At 42.8% G+C, this 21,590-nt stretch overlaps 1 protein-coding gene and 1 pseudogene across 3 annotated transcripts; both read right to left on the reverse strand.

Moving 5' to 3' along the window:
- Window positions 1-871: 871 nt before the first annotated feature.
- LOC147981215 (F-box protein At5g07610-like) lies at window positions 872-4,130 on the reverse strand (annotated as a pseudogene).
- A 3,858-nt stretch (window positions 4,131-7,988) lies between these two features.
- On the reverse strand, window positions 7,989-11,659 carry LOC125545843 (F-box protein At5g03970-like). 3 transcript variants are annotated; one of them, XR_007300296.2, is made up of 3 exons: window positions 10,452-11,659; window positions 9,417-9,552; window positions 7,989-8,625 (listed from the first exon to the last, which is right to left on the reverse strand). XR_007300296.2 is itself a non-coding variant. In XM_048709889.2 (2 exons), the coding sequence occupies exons 1-2, from the start codon at window positions 11,572-11,574 to the stop codon at window positions 9,593-9,595; spliced, it is 1,146 nt and encodes a 381-aa protein (XP_048565846.2). In that variant the 5' UTR covers window positions 11,575-11,659; the 3' UTR covers window positions 7,989-9,592. The 3 variants fall into 3 exon arrangements, 2 of the variants coding, with proteins under 2 accessions (XP_048565846.2, XP_087370015.1); XM_048709889.2 differs by having other exon boundaries at window positions 7,989-9,615; XM_087513889.1 differs by having other exon boundaries at window positions 7,989-10,192.
- Between the last annotated feature and the right edge of the window lie 9,931 nt (window positions 11,660-21,590).

Consider the following 21,590-nt stretch of genomic DNA (forward strand, 5'->3'; position numbering starts at 1 on the left):
CTAATTATTCTAGAATATTAGTGTTACTAAATAATTATTTTAGTTATTTCAATTTTGGTCAAATCTGGTCAAACTGTGGTCAAACTGTGGTCAAACAATGGTCAAACTAATTATTCAAGAAATATTAGTGTTACTAAATAATTTTTGTTTTTTAAAACAATAGTTTCAAACTCAAACAGTGAAATGTGTCACTTCATGCTCAAGCAAAATTCCTGAAGGTTAATAGGATTGACATCTTACTATTGTCAGAAAAACAACAAGTGCAGACTTGGAGCGAGGGAGAATAGAATCCAGAAGTTAAGCATGCTCAGGCTGGGGGAGTGGGAGGATGGGTGACCGTTCGGGAAGTTAGATGATTTGAAATGATGAGGGATGATTAGAGGATAAATTGAGAAGTGATGAGGGGTGGTGATTACAGACTAGAGGTTAAAATAATTTAGAAGTTTGAAAATAAAAAAGAAATTCAAAAAAAGATTTCAAAAAAAAAATCATAAAATTTTCTTTAGTCCCGGTTGGTGGAGCTCCACGTGGCCGCGCCCTTTAGTCCCAGTTCTGGATTGAACCGGGACTAAAGGGTCAGGGCATTAGTACCGACACTTTAGTCTCGGTTCAGGAACCGGGACTAAAGGTCCTTACGAACCGAGACTATAATCCATTTTTCTACCAGTGTAAGAGATACATAAGCAAATGAACCACTCAAAATACAAGGAGCAGACTCACGGTGTCCAACTGCCAATTCACCTACTGTCTACAGAGGTCACTGAAATAATATAGTGGGAGCTAACAAATTTAACAGTTCGTTCCTGCAAATGCACTTCGCACTCGATAAGCACATACTTCAACGGATCAATCTTCAGATGGGAATGGATCATCACTGGCCACACCACCAGAAAATACAAAATCTTAACACCAGCAAGCCGTTCCTGCAACTTATACCCATACCTACATACACAACAATCCAATCAGTTACATAGTGCCTTAATGCATGGTGGGCAAATACTGCAACTCTCTAGAGTATCACGACATGCACAGTATAATGTAAATAGCACTAGGGAAATAAATGTCAAAACAATAGAAAGAATAAATATTCGGCTTACTTATATAACCATAGTATACGAAAAATACCCTTTGGAACATGATGGTAATTACACCTGACAACTGATTTTATTTTTTAAAAATTCATAAAAAGTCACAACGTTCCGAAAAATTTCGCAACAAACTTGAGCTGTCGTTTCTGTCGTACAAAATTATTCTGTAACGAGATATTCTCCGACAAAATTCTGACAAATTGTCAGAAAATATAGCATGAACAGTACCTTGTATACAGCGACAAATTTGTTTTTTTACGCCCACAACAACATGAAAGTCATTTCTTCGCGAAAGATTTTATACGAGTGCAACAATAAATCTACTTTGTTTGCAAAAAAAATCAGATTTTTTTACTTTCTTACAAAAAAACGGGTGTAATTACACCCGAGAGCCACAAGTTTCCGTCCGCATACTTCTTATATATAAACTGAAGTACTACTCACAAAGGAACTAGTATTGGCAGGACTCATAAAATAACATTTCTTTCAGCCCAAAATGGATGCCATTTTATAACTTTGCATGCCATTAGAACTCAGAATAGAGCTTTATGCCTTCAACCACCATTTTCATTACCGTCAGAAGTTAACAACATATAATATCATCATATAAAGTTACAAATTCATGTAACCTGGATTTTTTTTTATGAACCTAGTCAATGTGACAATATATAAACTATTGATCTAGACATCTAGTAGTGATCAAGTTGAGAACTTGACTTCATATAAAATAAAAGCAACATCTGACTTGACTAGAGATACTTAGCAGTGTGTGCTAACTGAAACTAATCTAACTAGGATTCTGAATTATTTGTGCTCTGGCATATATAGTTTTCAATTACTTAGGCAAAGTAGTGGATGCCTTACAAATTACAAATCGAGTTAATACACATAGGAAGAAAGCATCGGTCAAAGCCCATGCGGCAACGAATTGTAGAATAGCATACATATTCCCGTGGACATATCTAGGAGATAATGTTACGCTACCTTTGCAGTGATCACATCATACTATCATGTCTCACCAAACAAACATCTCACATATTGTTCGATGCTTCATCTCCATCAAGAATGCCAGTTCCTACGAGCATAATAAGTCAGGAACCAATGACAATTCCGATGGAGAACCATCGATAGAAGAGAGAATTAGAATGGGATATCTAGGTCAACTGAGAGGTGCATAGTTATGTAATCTGAGAAAAGTAATATGAGCCATGAAGAGAGTTATTTATTCTCTAGTGCAAATGGACTCCTCACTTCAGGAAAATATTCAACTAAACAGAAAATAGAACTTCAATTTATTCAATTGGTTCCAGCTTCCAAGTGAAAGAGTGTAACTAGCTTTAAGCTTCAAAAAGTGTCGATGGAGTTACACATTTGGTTGGTTCGGGCTCAGCTTCCATCAAGTTTTCTTCCATTTTTGACTGTCATGGCATGTGTCACATTGTTAAGAAAACCGCGACCCAGTACAGAATATTACCATAACACACTTCCCTAAAGAGAAAAGATACTTTCCAGAAATCATCTTCGGTAAACTCAATTTCTTGTCAGACCAAGCAGAACAAATTAAGACATCCCAAATATAAACCTAACAACAAATAAAATAGGTTCAACCTATTTTCATTTTTTTTCCAGCAGGGCTCTTCCACAAGGGACAAGAACTATTGTGTCAATCAACTATTATGTATCCGGTGCTGAAAAGATGTATACTTCAGATAGGCACATAATACTACATTTGAAACACAATTTGTGCATATGACCAACAGAAAAACTAACAGTGACTTTACGCACTATTTTCTTTTAAAGAATTCATCGGGCAGCATAAGGAAAAATTGATGTGATTTGAACTTCAATCATCAGACTCGAGGATATGATAGGCATTTCAGCAACTAATTACTAAAAATTAAATTTGTTTTATAATACTGTGAAGTAAATTATATGAAGACTTGCTATTACCTGCAGCATAGCAACATGCAAATGGATAATGGTGATGACAGAACATCGTATGGGAAAGTTCCTTAAACTCCATTGACTGGAGATAGACCAAGAAGACACCAGAAGGTCGCCGTACAAGGACTGCATTATTCTCCTCGGCGAACCCCTGTAAAAAGAGGTAGTCTCGCTTGCAAGTTGATCCGATCTTCTCAAAGTCAATAGCTCTGTAGAGCACCCATACAGCAAAACCGTCAGAATCAGGCATTCTCTTCCATAACTGGGCTTGGAATTGTGAGAAATAGATGAAGCCAAGCCCACCATCTTCGGCTGGCATAATACTTAGGTTGTGATAGCCGGCATCTATGTGTGGTGGCAGCTCTCTCAAAGCTAGGCTCTGCCTATCCAGATCAAACTCAAGTATGACACATTGATGGTTCCTCTGAATTAACCAACAAAAGGAATTCCCAGTCAAAGTACTTGTTCCTATTCCCATCCTATTCTGCCATTGCAGCTGCAGTGAGCTGATATTGCCCCATATCCCGGTCTCCAAGGAGTACAGGCATGCCGAAACTCTTTCGCTTTCTCTGTCGCCGGCCATCAGGGCCACCTGGAAATGGCTAGAACGGCAGCCTCGGCCGCCGGCAGGGCGAAGCACACCGCCGTTGAAGATGGACATCTGGTGGCTGTCCAGCTCTGGTGGGGGAGCAGGCGGCGCTGCTCGCGGGCAACGGGGTCCCACACAAGTAGCCGCCTTTGGCCGAGGAAAAAGACAAGTCCGTGGCGACAGTCGATGATGTGGCCGTCATCGAGAGAAATGGAGAAGCGAGCGCCGGGGATGCGATCTGGTCGATCCAGCATTGGAATAAACGAACAGGAGCGATGTTCATGGAGGAAGAAGCCAAGAAGTGGAGGCTTGCCGTGGTGGTCGCGGAACCGGCGTTGGAATTGGGGATCGGTGACGAGGCTGCGCCAGCGCTTGCAAACGAGGGAGGCCCGGGGGAGGGAGGAAGGGCGCGGCGGCAGGCGGAGGAGAATCTCCCGGAGCAGGTCCTCGTTGTCTGGCAGAGAGGCAGGCGGCGGAGCGGTGCGGCGGCGGCGAAGGCGGGGAGACATCTCCCCTCTTGCGCTCTTCGCAGTGCAGCTCCCTACAATGGGTTCTCTTTTTTTTTCTTTGAGATTATAGCTCCCCTCAATGAATTTTTTGTGGAAATCACTAATTAAGAAGTACTCGTTGAAAAAAACACTCCACTTTCCCAGTCGCGACAAGTGGCGCACATGCAGCATGTCACTTGTCGCAACCTGAAAGTTTTCCTTTTTCCGTAGGTCTGTTTATTCAAAATGTTTTATCTTTTAAACCGTGTGTCCAAATCTCGAACCGTTTTCACTATTGAATTCCTCGCGTTGAGATTTTCAAAACTAGATCTCATGTTGATAGGTTTTGACGAACTTTTTTCAGAAAAAACCGGGCGAAAAAACCAAAACCGGGAGCACGATTTTTTTTCTTTCCGAAAGAGGCACGCCCGTGCCTCTCGCGAAAATCACGCCTGTGCCTTTCGTGGAAGCAAAACCGTGACTCTCGTGGAAGGAAAAAAACAGAAAACACATTTTTTTCGTTTCTGAGAGGCACGGCCGTGACTCTCGCGAAAGCACAACCGTGCCTCTCGCGGAAGCAAAACCGTGACTCTTGCGAAAGAAAAAAAAACAGAAAACACGTATTTTTTCCCTTTCTGAGAGGCACAACTGTGACTCTCGCGAAAGCACAACCGTACCTCTCATGGAAGCAAAACCGTGACTCTCGCGAAAGAAAAAAACAAAAAACGCGTTTTGTTTTTCCCTTTTCCAAGAAGCACGGCCGTGACTCTCGCAAAAGCACAACCGTGCCTCTCGCGGAAGCAAAACCGCGACTCTCGCGAAAAAAAAACAAAAAACATGTTTTTTTCGTTTTCGAAAGGCACGGTCGTGACTCTCGCTAAAGCACACTCGTGCCTCGCGAAAAAAACCGTGACTTTCGCGAAAGAAAAAAAAAAGGAAATACGTTTTTTCGCGTGATCGAAAAGCTAAGGAAGATCGGGGGAAAACCAAAACGTCTCAAAACCCCAAAAAAATCGTTTAAAAAGTCGAAAACGCGTGCGGAAAAATAAAAAAAATTCAGAGGGAGCGTCCAGAGCGCGACACATGGCGAATGGCTGAGAGCGCGCCAAGTGACGCTGATCGTTGCAAGGCTCTTGAAGGAGCGTTCGTTAACTAGTTGCTCCCGCTTTTTGTGATTTGGTTGGTTGAACCAGAACTGGCTATCTGGCCGTGCCAGCCATGCCGGCCCACTAACATGTCTGGCACGGCTCGGGCTAAACGGGACATGCCTGACACGCCCGTAACACCCCTGTCTAAATATTCTAAAAAAAAGATATTCTAAAAAAACAACTGTCTAGATCGATTTTTTTAGTGTTGTCCAAATCGAAATGAGGGGGATCTGTTGAGGGTAGGTGAGATACTTGAGAGAATAGGGTGAGGAGCGAGAGGAAGAGAATGAGTTGGTTAGTTCATTTCATACAACATGTTCTCCTCAGGATCAGGATTAAGTACATGACTCGCTCAGCTCTCGGCCACTCACACACATACCCTGTTACTGAGATCCACCGGTCGGTTACACAGAACTTACACGCCCACTCTAGGCTTTGGGCCTACTCGACAGTCACCAAGTCTGGTCTTGCATGGCTGGTGTGATTCTCTCTCCTCGTCTTTATGCCTCTGTGCTTACACGAGGTGCTAATTATATTAAATAGCTTAGCAACTCAACTTCAAAATGCACATGTGCTTTAGTTTGTTGTTGCTAAGCCAACTTTATTTAATAATTTAGCACATAAACTCTTATGCATTGGTCAATTTCTTTTATTTAAGTGGCTTACCTAGGTTCATGTACTTGGTATTTATCCTTTATGGGGTCATCAAAGTACTCTCTCTCCTTCATAATTGCTATGCCATGTCATTTTTCTGTTTATGTAACATGTTTAGCATCTGTCCACCATAGAGTACTGGAAAGGGCCTTTAGAACGAGTGTCGTTGCTCGGGTCTTCTTGCTCCCAGATTGGGGGTGCTGGAAAGCGTCAACGGAGCACTTCGTAGTCTTCCCATGTTGTTGCCGATAATGGTTCGCGCCATTGCATGTGGAGCTAGACCATCGGAGCTTTGCCTTGCTTCATCACGCGACACATCAAAGGGGCCGTACCTGGCCGTGACACTGGGCACACGGACCGACATGACATATTTATGTTTTTATTTTTATTTTTATTATATATCATATATGGCCTAAAAACAGCCCAAGACGCCCGGGATGACCTAAAAACAGCCCAACAGGCTAAACCGTGTGCGGGCCTATGTGCCTTGTGTGCCGGCCAAAATAGCAGTTGGGCCCTGTCTGGATCTGAGTGTGCAGCACGCAGGCTGACACGACACAACCCATTTACTAATCGTGCCTTTGTGGGACGTATCGTGGCAGGCACGATCAGCACGGGGTGGGCCGTGTCGTGCCTGCCTGTTTGGCCAGCTCTGTGTTGGACTATCCTGGGCTAGATCAACTATTCGGTAGGGAGGCTGACGTAGTACATGTTTTCTTGGGAAAGTCATTCGGCTCATTTAACAATGTCAAGCCATAATCAAACTAGGCATTCATCTTCCCAATATAAATCATCGTTTGAACCATAAGCTAATCAAAGGAGGGAGTATCAAATATACCTACCAAGCAGCTACCGCAACATTTTCTTTCAGGCCGAGCTATCCAACCAATTGTGATCGATGTCTTTCACTATGAAGAATATTTTCAAGGTCGACCGAACCTGATCTATCGCTCATGCTTCTGATGTAAACTTATCCAGCCCCAGAGATATCCACACTTCATTCACCCTTTTACACATGCAGAGAACATGCATAATATCTCAGCCTCCCACTTTAGGATGTATTTGGTAGGGTGTATAAGCTCAAAAATTCGCTTTTCAACCCACTTTTAAGCGTCCGGTAGCCTGCACGGGGCCTCCTCGGTATGCATGTGCTCAACCCAAATACCCTCTTAGCATGCATGGAGAAAGAACACCACAACAATCGTTCGCTGGTGAGCATTCATGAGCGAAGCGAGCAACAACATGTTTCAACAAAAAAATGTTTAGAATTTCTAAAAAAATAATTTAATTTTCAGAATACCAAAAATTGTTTAATTTTTTGAAAAATGTCCAGATTTTCAATTTTGTTAAAATTTAAAAAAAAAATAAAAAAATATCAGAATTTTAAATTTTGTTTAAATTAGAAAAGGTTGGATTTTTAAAAATTTTAATTTTCCAGAAAATATTCATATTTTTCAAATTTTGTTTACATTTTTAAAAAACTTTAGAATTTCAAAACATGTTTAAACTTTTAAAAAATTTATTTTTTCCATGTTTCAAAAAATTGTTCACATTTTTTAAATGTTTTGTTCATTTATTTGAAAATACCGGTTGCTACAGTACCAACCAACATGTCTAAACAGATGCAAGCTGCCAAACAGAGTCTCAGCACATGCTACCAAACAACATCAAATGCATATACTCAACATGTCTACATTCAACATGTATCAGAGGAGAACAACCATGCTAGGTTGGGAATAACACCAAAACAAAACAAACAAGGAATAACACCATGCAAAGCCTTCCAAATGAAACTTTTAATCTTTGCTAGGGACGTCCAACTTCCATACTTTCTTCCAAAGTGGGTTCCTTCTAGACGATCCCTGACATACTTCCTTCGTTGGTCTAACACCAAACTGATCGAGCCATTCATTATAGTAGGACAACCGAATAGAAAAGTTAATAGTTTTGTGCCCTATTCCATGAAAAAAAGTATTCATTAGCCTGTGCACTCAAAGGAAAGTTAAGAATAAAGTCGGCATATCTTGTGACATTGAACAATTTGCCCTGCCACAAAGTACATGCTTCTTTTTTTAAGTAATAATGGCACACTTTATTCAAACGAAACGATAGTTACATCTTTTTGATCAGTTCAGCTAGAAGAAAACAAGGGGATCTCCATCCCAGGAAATTACATAATTAGCATCAACTTCTAGCTAAGGTGTGTGCAATTCTCCAAATATTCGACGCAGTCAAACAAACAAAGCAACACGAATATTCGTTTGTTTGCTTTGGAGCGGAGGCGTCGATCGTCAAGGCGCTCAGTAGTATGAGTTAGAAATAATGCCGAGGAGCAGAGTGAAGGATGCAATTGTAAGTATCCTGGGATGGCGCCATCTAACTTCTCATCTTGGCACTTCTTTATATCATCGTACTGTTCCACGTTCCTGCTTAGCTCGGCTCTGACATAAAGAAGTGCCAAGATAAACCAGATCGGATTACTGGCATAAGGCCATCTATATGGGTTCAGTCTACAATGGAAACACCACCTTATACAGAAGAAAGATTTGGAAATGATCATCACTGCTAGCTGCTATGCAGAGAAAGTAGCTTCTGAAAATGTCTGAATTCTACATGCTACAACGGATGAATTTTCATAAGTGGAGCATCACTAGCCACAACACCAGAAAATACGAAAAACTACACAGATGGGCCAACCTGCAACTTAGCCATACCTACATAATAATAATACAATCAGTTATATGGATTCTTAAATGCAGAGACAGGCAAATACTTAACTGTCTAGAACATCACAGCATGCACAGTAAGAATAAGTAAACACATTTGGCTTAGTTATAAGCATAGTATACTTCTTATAAACTGAAAGTGGAACTACTCACAATGAACAAGTATTAGCTGATAGTTTATCAACTCAAAAAATAACATTTGTTTCAGCCCAAAACGGATGCCATTTTATAACATCGCATGGCATTAGTCAGAACAGAGCTTTGAGCCTTTCAGCACTATATAATATCGCCATAAAAATTTATAAATTTATATAACCTGGATTTTTTTTATATGAACCTAGTCAATGTGACAATATATAAACTACTGATCTACTAGTTATTAAGTTGAGAAATTGACCGCATATAAGCAAAAGCAATATCTGACTTGACTAGAGATACTTGTCAGTTATATCTTACCAGTGTGCTAATGGAAACTGTACTGGTTAGGGTTCTTATGTTCTGTTATATACATTCTTCTCAATTACTTAGGAAAATTAGTGGATGTCTTACAAATTACAAAGTGAGTTAATACTTTCATAAGAAAAAATTCATCAATTAAAGCCCATGCAGCAATATAAATTGTAAAATAGCATATATATTCCCATGGACACATCTACTCCCTCCGTTCCAAATTACTCGTCGCAGAAATGGATGTATCTAGAACTAAAATACATCTAGATACATCCATACCTGCGACAAGTAATTCGGAACGGAGGGAGTAGGAGATAGTGCTACATCACCTTTTCAGTCATCACATCATACTAGCATGTCTCACCAGGCAACCATCTCACATATTGTCCAACACTTCACCACCACCATGTCCAACAACAATGCCAATACATACGAGCATACCAAGTCAGGAACCCAACGAGAATTCTGATGGGAAAATGTTGATAGAAGAGACAATTATATTGGGTTATCTTCTAGGTGAACTGAGAGCTGCATAGTTATGTAATCGGAGAAAATTAACATGAGACATGAAGAAAATTATTTATTCGCTGGTGCAAAATTGCAAACGAGCTCCTCACTTCAGGAAGATATTCAACAAAATATAAAATAGAACTTCAATTTATTCAATTGGTTCCCGCTTCCAATTGAAAGAGTGTAACTAGCTTTAAGCTCCGAAAAGTGCCAATGGAGTTACCCTTTTATATACTGTTATGTGTAGAACTGCGGTCCAGTACTGAATAGATAAAAATGGATGTATTTAGAACTAAAATACATCTAGATACATCCATTCCTCCGACAAGTATTTTCGGTCGGAGGGAGTATTACCATAAGACAATCCACAAAAGAAAAGATACTTTCTAGAAATCATCTTTAGTAATACCAATTCCTTGTCAGACAAAGAGGAACAAGTTAAGAGATGTTAAAACTAAAAATCTGACAAGAAACATAATAGGTTTAGCCTATTATTTGCTTCCCAGTTGTACATCTGAACTAGCTAATCACAGCAGAGCTCTTCCACAAGTGACAAAAACTATTGCGTCGATTTGCAACTGTTATGCATCAGGTGCTGAAAAGATATATATATATTTCAGATAGGCACACAAGACCACATTTGAAAACAATTGATGCATTTTACCAACAGAAAAGAACATGACCTTAAGTACTATTTTCTTTTAAAGAATTCATCAAGCAGCAAAAGGATAAAATTGATGTTATTTGAACTTCAATCATCAGCATAACACTCAAGGATGGCATTTCAGCAACTAATTACAAAACAAATTATCTTATAATACTGCAAAGAAAATTATATAAAGGCTTGCTATTACCTGCAGGATAGAAAGATGCAAATGGATAATAGAGACAGAAGACCCACAATTTGGAGAGTTTCTTAAACTCCATTGACTGGAGATATACCATGAAGACGCCAGAAGCTGTCAGTACAAGGATTGCATTACTCTCCTCGACAAACCCAACTAAAGTGAGGGAGTAGCCCTTGCAATTTGATCTAAGTTCCTTGAATTCAATAGCTCTGTCGATCACCCATACAGCCTTACAATCAGGCTTCCTCTTCCATATCTGCGCGTGGAAATGTGAGAGATGGATGAAGCCAAGGCCACCGTCTTCGCCCGGTTTAATAATCCTTAATTGGTCATATCCGGCTTCTAGGTGTGGTGGCAGCTCTGTCACGGATAGGCTCTGCGTATCCAGATCAAACTCAAGTATGGCATATTGAGGATGGTCATGATGCGCCGTATCTAACCAGCAAATGGAATTGCCAATCAAAGTACTTGGCTGTGGCATACACCTATTGGCCAAATCCAGCTGCAGTGTTTTGATGTTGCTCCATACACCGGTCTCCGATGAGAAAAGGCATCCGGAAACTCTTGTATATTCTTTGTCTTGGGCTATGAGGGCCACCTGGAAATGGCTTGAACGGCCGCGGGCAGGGCGAAGCACCGCCCCGTTGATGATGTACATCTCGCCGTTGTCCAGCTCCGGTGGGAAGATGAGGCGGCGCTTCTCGCGGGCAACGGGGTCCCACACAAGTAGGCGGGGCGACTGCCTTTGGCTGCGGAAAAGGACAAGTCCGTGGCGGCAGTCGATGATGCGGTGGCGCTTGTGGGGAGGCATGGAGAAGCGAGCGCCGGGGATGCGATCTGGTCGATCCAGCAGTGGTACAAACGGACAGGAGATGTTGTCTTGGAGGAAGAAGCCAAGGAGAGGAGGCTTGCCGTGGTGGTGGTCGCGGAAGCGGCGTTGGAATCGGGGATCGGCGACGAGGCGGCGCCAACGCTTGCAGACGAGGGAGGCCCGGGGGAGGGAGGAAGGCCGCGGCGGGAGGCGGAGGAGAATCTCCTGGAGCAGGTCCTCGTCGTCTGGCAGAGAGGCCGGCGGCGACGAGGTGCGGCGGCGGCGGCGGGGCGGAGACATCTCCCCTCTCGTGCTCATGGCAGGCTTAGCAGTACAGCTCCTCTCAGTGGGCGATTTGCTCGGTTGGTTGAGAAGAGTGCTCTGGGTGGAACATCAACTAGTCGGCGGCCCAAACTGGGTGGAACAGACCTGCCCAACCGGGCTGGCCCCGCATTAAAGGTGCCTCACACGGCACTGCCCACAGATGCCCGTTTATAAACATCAACTTTTTAGTACTACAACACATGTCAACTTTTTTCAGTACACATTTAGCATTTTCCGTATACATTGTAAACATATTTTATATACACATATAACATTTTAAAATACTACCTCTGTCCCATAATATAAGAACGTTTTTGACTCTAGTATAGTGCCAAAAACGTTCTTATATTATGGGACGGAGGGAGTACATGATTAAAAAAATTTATGACCACTTTTATTTAATACTTATATGTTGTACTTTTTTGTATACACCACGAACATTTTCAATACACAAATAACATTTTCTAAATATATGATCAATATTTTTTCATAAACATTGTATTGTTTTGTACATATTGTTCATATACATGACAAATATTTTTATGTACATATTTAATATTTTTCAAATGCTTTATTAACATATTTTAAATACTTGATTAACATTTTCTAAATACATGATCGACTTTTTCATACACATTGTATGTTTTTTGTATACACGAGAAACATTTTCTCTATGCACATTTAACATTTTTCAAATGCTTGGTTATTCATTTTTCAAATGTTTAATGTAAAGTTTTTTGTGTAATATAAATATTTAGAATATGTGAAGGAATTTAAAAGGGGGAAATATTTGAAAAGCGTGAACAAGCGATAAAAAATGGAACAGTGGCTTGTGGCCTTCAATTTAGGCAGCGCGCTGGGCCAACCAATTTAGGAAGGCACCTGACGCGAGTGCATGCTATGTCTCACTTATATGTCTCACTATAAATCACTATAAGTGAGACATAGCATTCCCCGGCTCGTGGCCCATTTTATCGATTATGAGACACGGGCTTTTGAGCCATTTTTTGAGCTGTTCTGAAGCTTTTGGGCTATATAAAACTAATTTTTTAAAAAAATGGGCCATGTCGTGCCAGCACGCTGGCTGTCCTCGCGGCCCATGCACGACCTCAGACGTGATGTGTGGCAGGCACAAACCATTTAGCCACGTGTCGGGTCAAGCACACGTGCTAATGGATCGACATGTCATGCACGACCCAGATGGCCAGGCCTTGGTGGAATCGGATCCTCTCACTTGAAAAAGGCAAGTTAGGGAGCTACAGGGGTGTCTTTGTATAGAGTGGAAAACCAAGTCAAAGAACGCACACCATTCAAAAAATCATTGTAGATAACCACTATTTAATAAATCATTGTGTTAGACTAGAAATTATAAAAATATAGCAAAATTAAGTTTGAGTATTGTAGCCTCTTTTCCAAAAAAAAGAAGAAGATTCAGATCTATTATAAAAGTTCAACAGAAGTATAAAGCACCTCAAAAATACTAAAAATTACATTGAAGTCTCTATACCACCGAATGACCACTACCGCCACCAAAATGAATCGTCAACGCGCCACTGTCACCGCTCCTCTATCAAAGCCGACTTGACCTTGTCAATGACAGTCGAAAAGTCTTTGTGCAAGTGGCCCTAATTAAGGGCCATCGTTGTCGTTAAAGCCATGAACTGATCTGAAGCATCTCATGAGCGTATTTTTTGCACTCATTCCAATGTTGTTTAAACCAGGCAATCCCGGATATTTTGAGAAAATCATTCCGGGATTATCACTAATGACTGATGAGTCCAAAAGATTACAAATTCCTATGTTTAACATGTTTCCGCACAAATTGGACCATCCAAGGGAAGGAAATGAAGCTATATATAGAAATATGAAGTGTGGAGATCAAGCCAAGACAATTGGAGGCACCAGAGAAGAAACAAAGCAAAACATGGCGTCTAGTACGATCGTGGGCCCTCGTACCACCCACTGACAAATCTGTGACGTCATCACATACACACTTTTTAAAAGGCACCTTGCACATTCTCCACAAAGAGCCGCACAAAGCCACCATAGTCATTAGGATCACCATCGCAAAAGAGCCATCACAAGGAGAAACCCTAGCCGCCGCCATCACCACCTCCATAGACATTCCTCCCATCGTTTGCCATACTTGTAATCGATACATCGCATATGGCGACTTTATAAGACCTTTGTCAATCATTCATCTATTAATGTCCTCCACAATGTTTTTCTTATGTGAATTGCGATGTGTGAGTAATCCCTTTTGGCCACGGGCTGAGGTACGACCTTGCAGCCCTATGTATTTGTTCACAAGATTGTTGGTATTGACTTTGCTTAATTGAATGCTCTTTGTATGTGTTATCTCAATGGATTTGCCCCTTGTCTCTTTCTCGTTCTAAGCCCCCGCGGGTACCCGGGATCCCGTAGATTGACCAAGGAGGAGGCAAAGTGCAGGGAGGCATGGAAGGCTACACCGCAAGTCGGTGATAGTAAGGAGTAGTACGGTAGGCGAAAGCAACTCCTTGCGGACCATGAGATGCAGTCATTAAACGCTCAAGGTATTGATCTGGAGAGATCCTTAATAATCGAGGTAACCCCGCGAGATGGTAAGGGCATTGGCTGGACAATAGACTCATGATGTAATCTACTAATCGGTCGTCACGTTATTTGACGCACGCCCCACATTTACATGTTGACACATCATAGCAGTGTCTATCGGGACTATGTTAGAAAACAAGACAAGATCCTAAGTGCCAGACTGCAAGTATAAAGTTGCAAGTAAAATCCTCATGCCCTAGCCTATTTATCATTCAATTGTTTTCTCTCTTAAAAGATAACGATTTTCGGTCCGGGAAATTGGAACTTCTAACGACAACAATAGCTTGTTTGAATCCTATATTTTTTTGGTTATAATTTTATATAGAATAGAATGAACAGATAAGTATGGGAAATAGTTTTGGAGGAACCGGGTGATCTGCTCAACAAAATTTGCTAGTCCCATCATTAGTTTTTGTGATGTTGCATACCTAAAGCACTGTTCACTAGTAGAAAACAGGGCTATGGTCCAGGCCGGCTCAGCCCATTAGTCCCGGTTCAGTGTAGAACCGGGACCAATGTGGGCATTGGTCCCGGTTCGTGAGCCCAGGGGGCCGGCCGGGCCACGTGGGCCATTGGTACCGGTTCGTCTGGACCTTTTGGTCCCGGTTGGTGGGACGAACCGGGACCAATGGGCCTCGCTCCTGGCCCACCACCATTGGTCCCGGTTGGTGGCCTGAACCGGGACCAAAGGCTCCCCTTTAGTCCCGGTTCATGCCACCAACCGGGACCAATGAGGTGCCTATATATACCCCCTCGCGCAAGAGCAGAGCACAGTGCTCTATTTTTTCTGGCCGAGGGGGAGAGGGCTTTGTGGTGCTCTAGCTCACCTCCTATGCACATGAGGTGTTCGATGGAATGCCCGAGCCATACTACTTAAGCTTTCTCCTCTCGAAGCTCGACCTCCAAGCTCCATTTTCCTCGAGATTTGTCTAGATTTAGCGGTCCGTCACGCCCCGTCCCCGTCTTCACCGCCGTCGATCACCCGCGCCGATCTCATCACCGACACCACCGTGGTGAGCCTCTTGTTCTTATCTTCTTTCTGAAAGGAAAAATATTCTTACTTGTATGTTTAGATAGATACTTGTATCATTTTCTTACATTTATTATTGCATCTTATATAGTGCGATGGTTTTGGTATCCGCCCCCGTCGGCCCTCGTCCTGTCTATGATTCGGATTTGGTATGTATATTATCTTTATAACTATTGGTTCATTTATTGTTTATGAAAATTATGCCGACCAACGTGACATAGATTTTATTTATCTAGGATGTATGTGAATCGGAAATGCCAACCGACCCTATTGTCGAGATGTTAAATTTAGTTGAAGAAGAAAACAATTTGTTGAAGGAAAAAATAAAAAAAATTGAGGAGGAGAAGATGATATTGGAGTTGCATGTTGCGGATGTCGTCGATGATCACAAGATCAAGATGGATGCAATGCGCTTGAAGATTAGAAAGATTAGAAAATATGCCATTCATACCGAGGCTTGGTATCATTATGCCGTTGGATCAATTGTTACCTTGGTTGCGATTATGATCGCATTTGTTTTCGCATTGAAATGTTTTACATAGTTTCAATGTATGGTTTAATTAATTAGATGCTCTGGAGAGCTATATGTTGTTAGATGAGAACTATGTATGCACTTTGGTTTTAATGTGATGATGAACTTCTATTAATTTGGACACTTAATTATATATAATGCACGTAGATGAACCGGCAATGGATGTACGGTGACAGACACACCCGCGAGTACATTAAGGGCGTGCATGAGTTTCTCGATGCGGCTGAGGCAAACAAGCAAAATGGTTTTATGTGTTGTCCATGCACTGAATGTGGGAATACGAGGTCTTACTCTAACCGGAAAATCCTTCACTCCCACCTGCTTTACAAGGGTTTCATGCCACACTATAATGTTTGGACGAGGCACGAAGAAATAGGGGTTATGATGGAAGACGGCGAAGAAGAAGAGTACGATGACAACTATGTGCCCCCTGAATACGGTGATGCTGCAACGGGGGGAGCTGGTGAAGATCAAGAGGAACCAGACGATGTGCCCAATGATGCTGCCACGGGTGAAGCTGCTGAAGATCAAGAGGAACCAGACGATGTGCCCGATGATGATGATCTCCGCCGGGTCATTGTCGATGCAAGGACGCAATGCATTAGTCAAAAGGAGAAGCTGAAGTTCGATCACATGTTAGAGGATCACAAAAAAGGGTTATACCCCAATTGCGAAGATGGCAACACAAAGCTCGGTACCGTACTGGAATTGCTGCAGTGGAAGGCAGAGAATGCTGTGGCTGACAAAGGATTTGAGAAGCTACTGAAAATATTGAAGAAGAAGCTTCCAAAGGATAACGAATTGCCCGACAGTACATACGCAGCAAAGAAGGTCGTATGCCCTCTAGGATTGGAGGTGGAGAAGATACATGCATGCCCTAATGACTGCATCCTCTACCGCGGTGCATACAAGGATCTGAACGCATGCCCGGTATGCGGTGCGTTGCGGTATAAAATCAGACGAGATGACCCTGGTGATGTTGACGGCGAGCCCCTCAGGAAGAGGGTTCCTGCGAAGGTGATGTGGTATGCTCCTATAATACCATGGTTGAAACGTCTGTTCAGAAACGAAGAGCATGCCAAGTTGATGCGATGGCACAGTGAGAACCGAAAAAAAGATGGGAAGTTGAGAGCAACCGCTGACGGGTCGTAGTGGAGAAAAATCGAGAGAAAGTACTGGGATGAGTTTGCAAAGGACCCAAGGAATGTATGGTTTGCTTTAAGCGCGGATGGCATTAATCCTTTCGGGGAGCAGAGCAGCAATCACAGCACCTGGCCCGTGACTCTATGTATGTATAACCTTCCTCCTTGGATGTGCATGAAGCGGAAGTTCATTATGATGCCAGTTCTCATTCAAGGCCCTAAGCAACCCGGCAACGAAATTGATGTGTACCTAAGGCCATTAGTTGAAGAACTTTTACAGCTGTGGAATGGAAACGGTGTACGTACGTGGGATGAGCACAGACAGGAGGAATTTAACCTTAAGGCATTGCTGTTCGTGACCATCAACGATTGGCCCGCTCTCAGTAACCTTTCAGGACAGACAAACAAAGGATACCACGCATGCACGCACTGTTTAGATGACACTGAAAGTATATACCTGGACAAATGCAGGAAGAATGTGTACCTGGGCCATCGTCGATTTCTTCCGACCAACCATCAATGTCGAAAGAAAGGCAAGCATTTCAAAGGCGAGGCAGATCACCGGAAGAAGCCCGCCATGCGCACCGGTGATCACGTGCTTGCTATGGTCAATGATTTACACTACGTAATCTTTGGAAAAGGTCCCGGTGGACTAGCTGTTCCGAATGACGCTGAGGGACATGCACCCATGTGGAAGAAGAAATCTATATTTTGGGACCTACCCTACTGGAAAGACCTAGAGGTCCGCTCCTCAATCGACGTGATGCACGTGACGAAGAATCTTTGCGTGAACCTGCTAGGCTTCTTGGGCGTGTATGGGAAGACAAAAGATACACCTGAGGCACGAGAGGACCTGCAACGTTTGCACGAAAAAGACGGCATGCCTCCGAAGCAGTATAAAGGTCCTGCCAGCTACGCTCTTACGAAAGAAGAGAAAGAAATCTTCTTTGAATGCCTGCTCAGTATGAAGGTCACGACTGGCTTCTCGTCGAATATAAAGGGAATAATAAATATGCCAGAGAAAAAGTTTCAGAACCTAAAGTCTCATGACTGCCACGTGATTATGATGCAACTGCTTCCGGTTGCATTGAGGGGGCTTCTACCGGAAAACGTCCGATTAGCCATTGTGAAGCTATGTGCATTCCTCAATGCAATCTCTCAGAAGGTGATCGATCCAGAAATCATGCCAAGGCTAAGGAGTGATGTGGCGCAATGTCTTGTCAGTTTCGAGCTGGTGTTCCCACCATCCTTCTTCAATATCATGACGCACGTCCTAGTTCATCTAGTCGACGAGATTGTCATCCTGGGGCCCGTATTTCTACACAATATGTTCCCCTTTGAGAGGTTCATGGGAGTCCTAAAGAAATATGTCCGTAACCGCGCTAGGCCAGAAGGAAGCATCTCCATGGGCCATCAAACAGAGGATGTTATCGGGTTTTGTGTTGACTTCATTCCTGGCCTTAACAAGATAGGTCTCCCTAAATCGCGGTATGAGGGGACACTGACTGGAAAAGGCACTCTTGGAAGAGACTCAATAATATGCAGGGACGGATATTCTTGGTCTCAAGCACACTACACAGTTCTACAAAACTCTACCTTGGTGACCCCGTATGTCGATGAACACAAGAACAGTCTGCGCTCCAAACACCCGGAGCAGTGCGTCGACTGGATTACATGTGAACACATCACGACTTTCAGCAGTTGGTTGGAAACACGTCTCAGAGGTGACAACACTGCTTGTGATGAGTTGTACTTGTTGTCCAGGGGACCATCTTTGACTGTATTGACTTACAAAGGATACGAGATAAATGGGAATACATTTTACACGATCGCCCAAGATCAAAAGAGCACCAACCAAAACAGCGGTGTCCGCTTTGATGCAGCAACCGAGAGCGGAAAGGACACATATTATGGTTACATAGTGGACATATGGGAACTTGACTACGCACCTGATTTTAAGGTCCCTTTGTTTAAGTGCAAATGGGTCAATCTGTTAGGCGACGGGGTACAGGTAGACCCACAGTACGGAATGACAACAGTGGATCTGAAAAATCTTGGGTACACTGACGAACCGTTCGTCCTAGCCAATGATGTGGCACAGGTTATCTATGTGAAGGACATGTCTACCAAACCGAGAAAAAGAAAAGATAAGGAAGCGAATACATCATACGATGAGCCAAAGCGCCACATAGTTCTTTCAGGGAAAAGGGACATCCTGGGAGTGGACGGCAAGACAGACATGTCTGAAGATTATGAAAAGTTTCATGAAATTCCTCCCTTCAATGTCAAGGCTGACCCAAGCATCCTGATAAACAATGAAGATTATCCATGGTTACGGCGCAATAAGAAAATGACACAAGCGAAGAAAAAGTGAAGACTTTCTCCCGCAATAAGCAAATGCTATGTGGGTGAAATTATGATACCATCCCAACTTTCAACTTTTTCAGAGTTCATTTGAAATGCTTTCATGTCTTATGGTTCGAAACTTTGATACTTCGAAAGTGTTTGTCCATTTTGTACACGAAGTGCATCAAGTTTTTGTCGTAACCCTCTCTACTTTTTGGAACATGCTATGTGGGTGAAATGATGATACCATGCCAACTTTCAACCTTTCCAGAGTTCATTTTGAAATGCTTTCCAATTTCAGAGTCATTTAGCTCAAAGAATGAATTAATAGCAAACAGAATGAACTACAAAACTTTTATGAAAATAAAAACAATCAATTAAAATATTATGTTATGATCAACTAAAATATTATGTTATGATCAACTTTATAATTTTTGTGACCTAAAAGCAAAAAGAAATCACTAAAAAACTGTAAGTATTTAGTTGTAAGTAGAAATAAAAAATAAATAGAAAAAAATTCTAATTTTATAGTAAAGTTATTCATAAACTAGTGATTCACACAAATTTTTAAAAATTCAAATTTAAACTATTTAAAATTTAAAACTAATGGCACTAACAGAAAGTTTATAATTTTTGTGACCTAAAAGCAAAAAGAAATCACTAAAAAACTGTAAGTATTTTGTTTTAAGTAGAAATAAAAAATTAAAAAACCAAAAAAATGTAGAAACAAAAAAGAAAAAACCAAAAAAAATGCCACCTACTGGGCCTCCACGGCCTGAATACGACTAGAAACCCTACATGGGCCAGGATTCAGGCCCGCAGAAGGCCCAATAGGCCCACATGCAAAGCAGTGTCAAATTAGGCCCATAGGCCTGCAGTTCAGAGGAGTTCGAGAGGGAGGAGGCAGCAGAGCTTATAAACTGGTGTTGGGCGCTGTCAACTAGCGATGTGGGACTAAACTTTTGTGCGCGGGGCAGCACAAGGGTATTGGTCCCGGTTGGTGGCACCAGCCGTGACCATTGCCCCCCTTTAGTCCCGGTTGGTGCCACCAACCGGGACCAAAGGCCTTCGCTTCCCGCCCTTTGGGCTGCCGAAAAGAGGCCTTTGGTCCCGGTTGGTGGCTCGAACCGGGACTAAAGGGGGCAATGGTCACGGTTGGTGCCACCAACCGGGACCAATGCTCCGTCTATATAAGCCACACTTGTGAAAATTTTGGTACAGTTTCTTCGATCGCCGCCAGGCTGCCCCTCTGCTCGCCTCGCCGTCGCCGCCGTTGCCCCTGCCCCGCCCCCGAGCGCTCCCTGCCTCGCCGTCGTCGCCGACCCCGAGCCGCCCAGCCGTCGCCCTCGCCCTCGCCCTCGAGCTCCGCCGTCCCCGAGCCCCCGAGCTCCTGCCCCGCGCGCCCCCGGCCCGAGCTCCGCCGTCCGCCGCCGCCGAGCGCGCCCCGCCGTCACCCTCGCCCTCGCCGACCCCGAGCCCGTCCTCGTCGCCGTCGCCCCCGACGCCGGCCGCCCGCGTCTCCTCCCCGATCCCTCCGGGAGAGGTAGCCCATCCTCTCCTTCCTTCCCTGCTCCAAATTTGCAAAATATTGATATGATGTAGATGTATGTATGTATGTATGTATGAGTTGGGGAGAAAGTTTATAATTTTTGTTCATATATACTGTAGATGCATGTATGTATGATGAATTTTGATATTTTTTTTGTTCATATATAATGTAGATGTATATGTATGTATGGAATGATATCGATGGATGTATGTATATAGAACATTCGTAGAAAATATGACCAATGTCCCCCTCCGGTTCACTCGGGAACACTATTCGTAGAAGGAGAAGAAGAAGGAGAAGACGAGGAGAGGAAGAAGAGGAAGAGGAGAAGAAGAAAGGAATAGAGGAGAAGAAGAGAAAATTAGAATATATATTCTATTTTCTCTTTTCTCCTCTATTCCTTTCTTCTTCTCTTCTTTTTTTTCTTCTTTTTTTTCTTCGACACATGGGGGGGGTCGAGAACGTCGGACATTCATGAGAGAGGCGAGGAAGAAGGGGAAGAAGAGGGAGAAGAAGAGGAGAGGAAGAAGAGGAAGTCTTCTCCTCTATTCTTTCTTTTCTTCTTTTTTCTTCTTCTTCTTCCTCTTTATTTTATCGGGAACGAGGGTCGTCGAGAGGTCGAGGAGCGGTAGAGGAGAAACCCTAAATAGAAAGTATCGTCGGTGTGAGATACATGTACCGTCGGTGTCGGACACTACACCCACATCCCACAAGTGGCGCGGGCTTCGATGCCCACGTCACTTGTGGGACGTGGATGTAGTGTCCGACACCGAAGGCCACATGTATCTCACACCCACGATACTTGCTAGCTATTTA

Source organism: Triticum urartu, chromosome 3A, assembly GCF_056163025.1.
Source record: "Triticum urartu cultivar PI428250 chromosome 3A, HENAU_Tu73, whole genome shotgun sequence".
Classification (NCBI taxonomy): domain Eukaryota; kingdom Viridiplantae; phylum Streptophyta; class Magnoliopsida; order Poales; family Poaceae; genus Triticum; species Triticum urartu.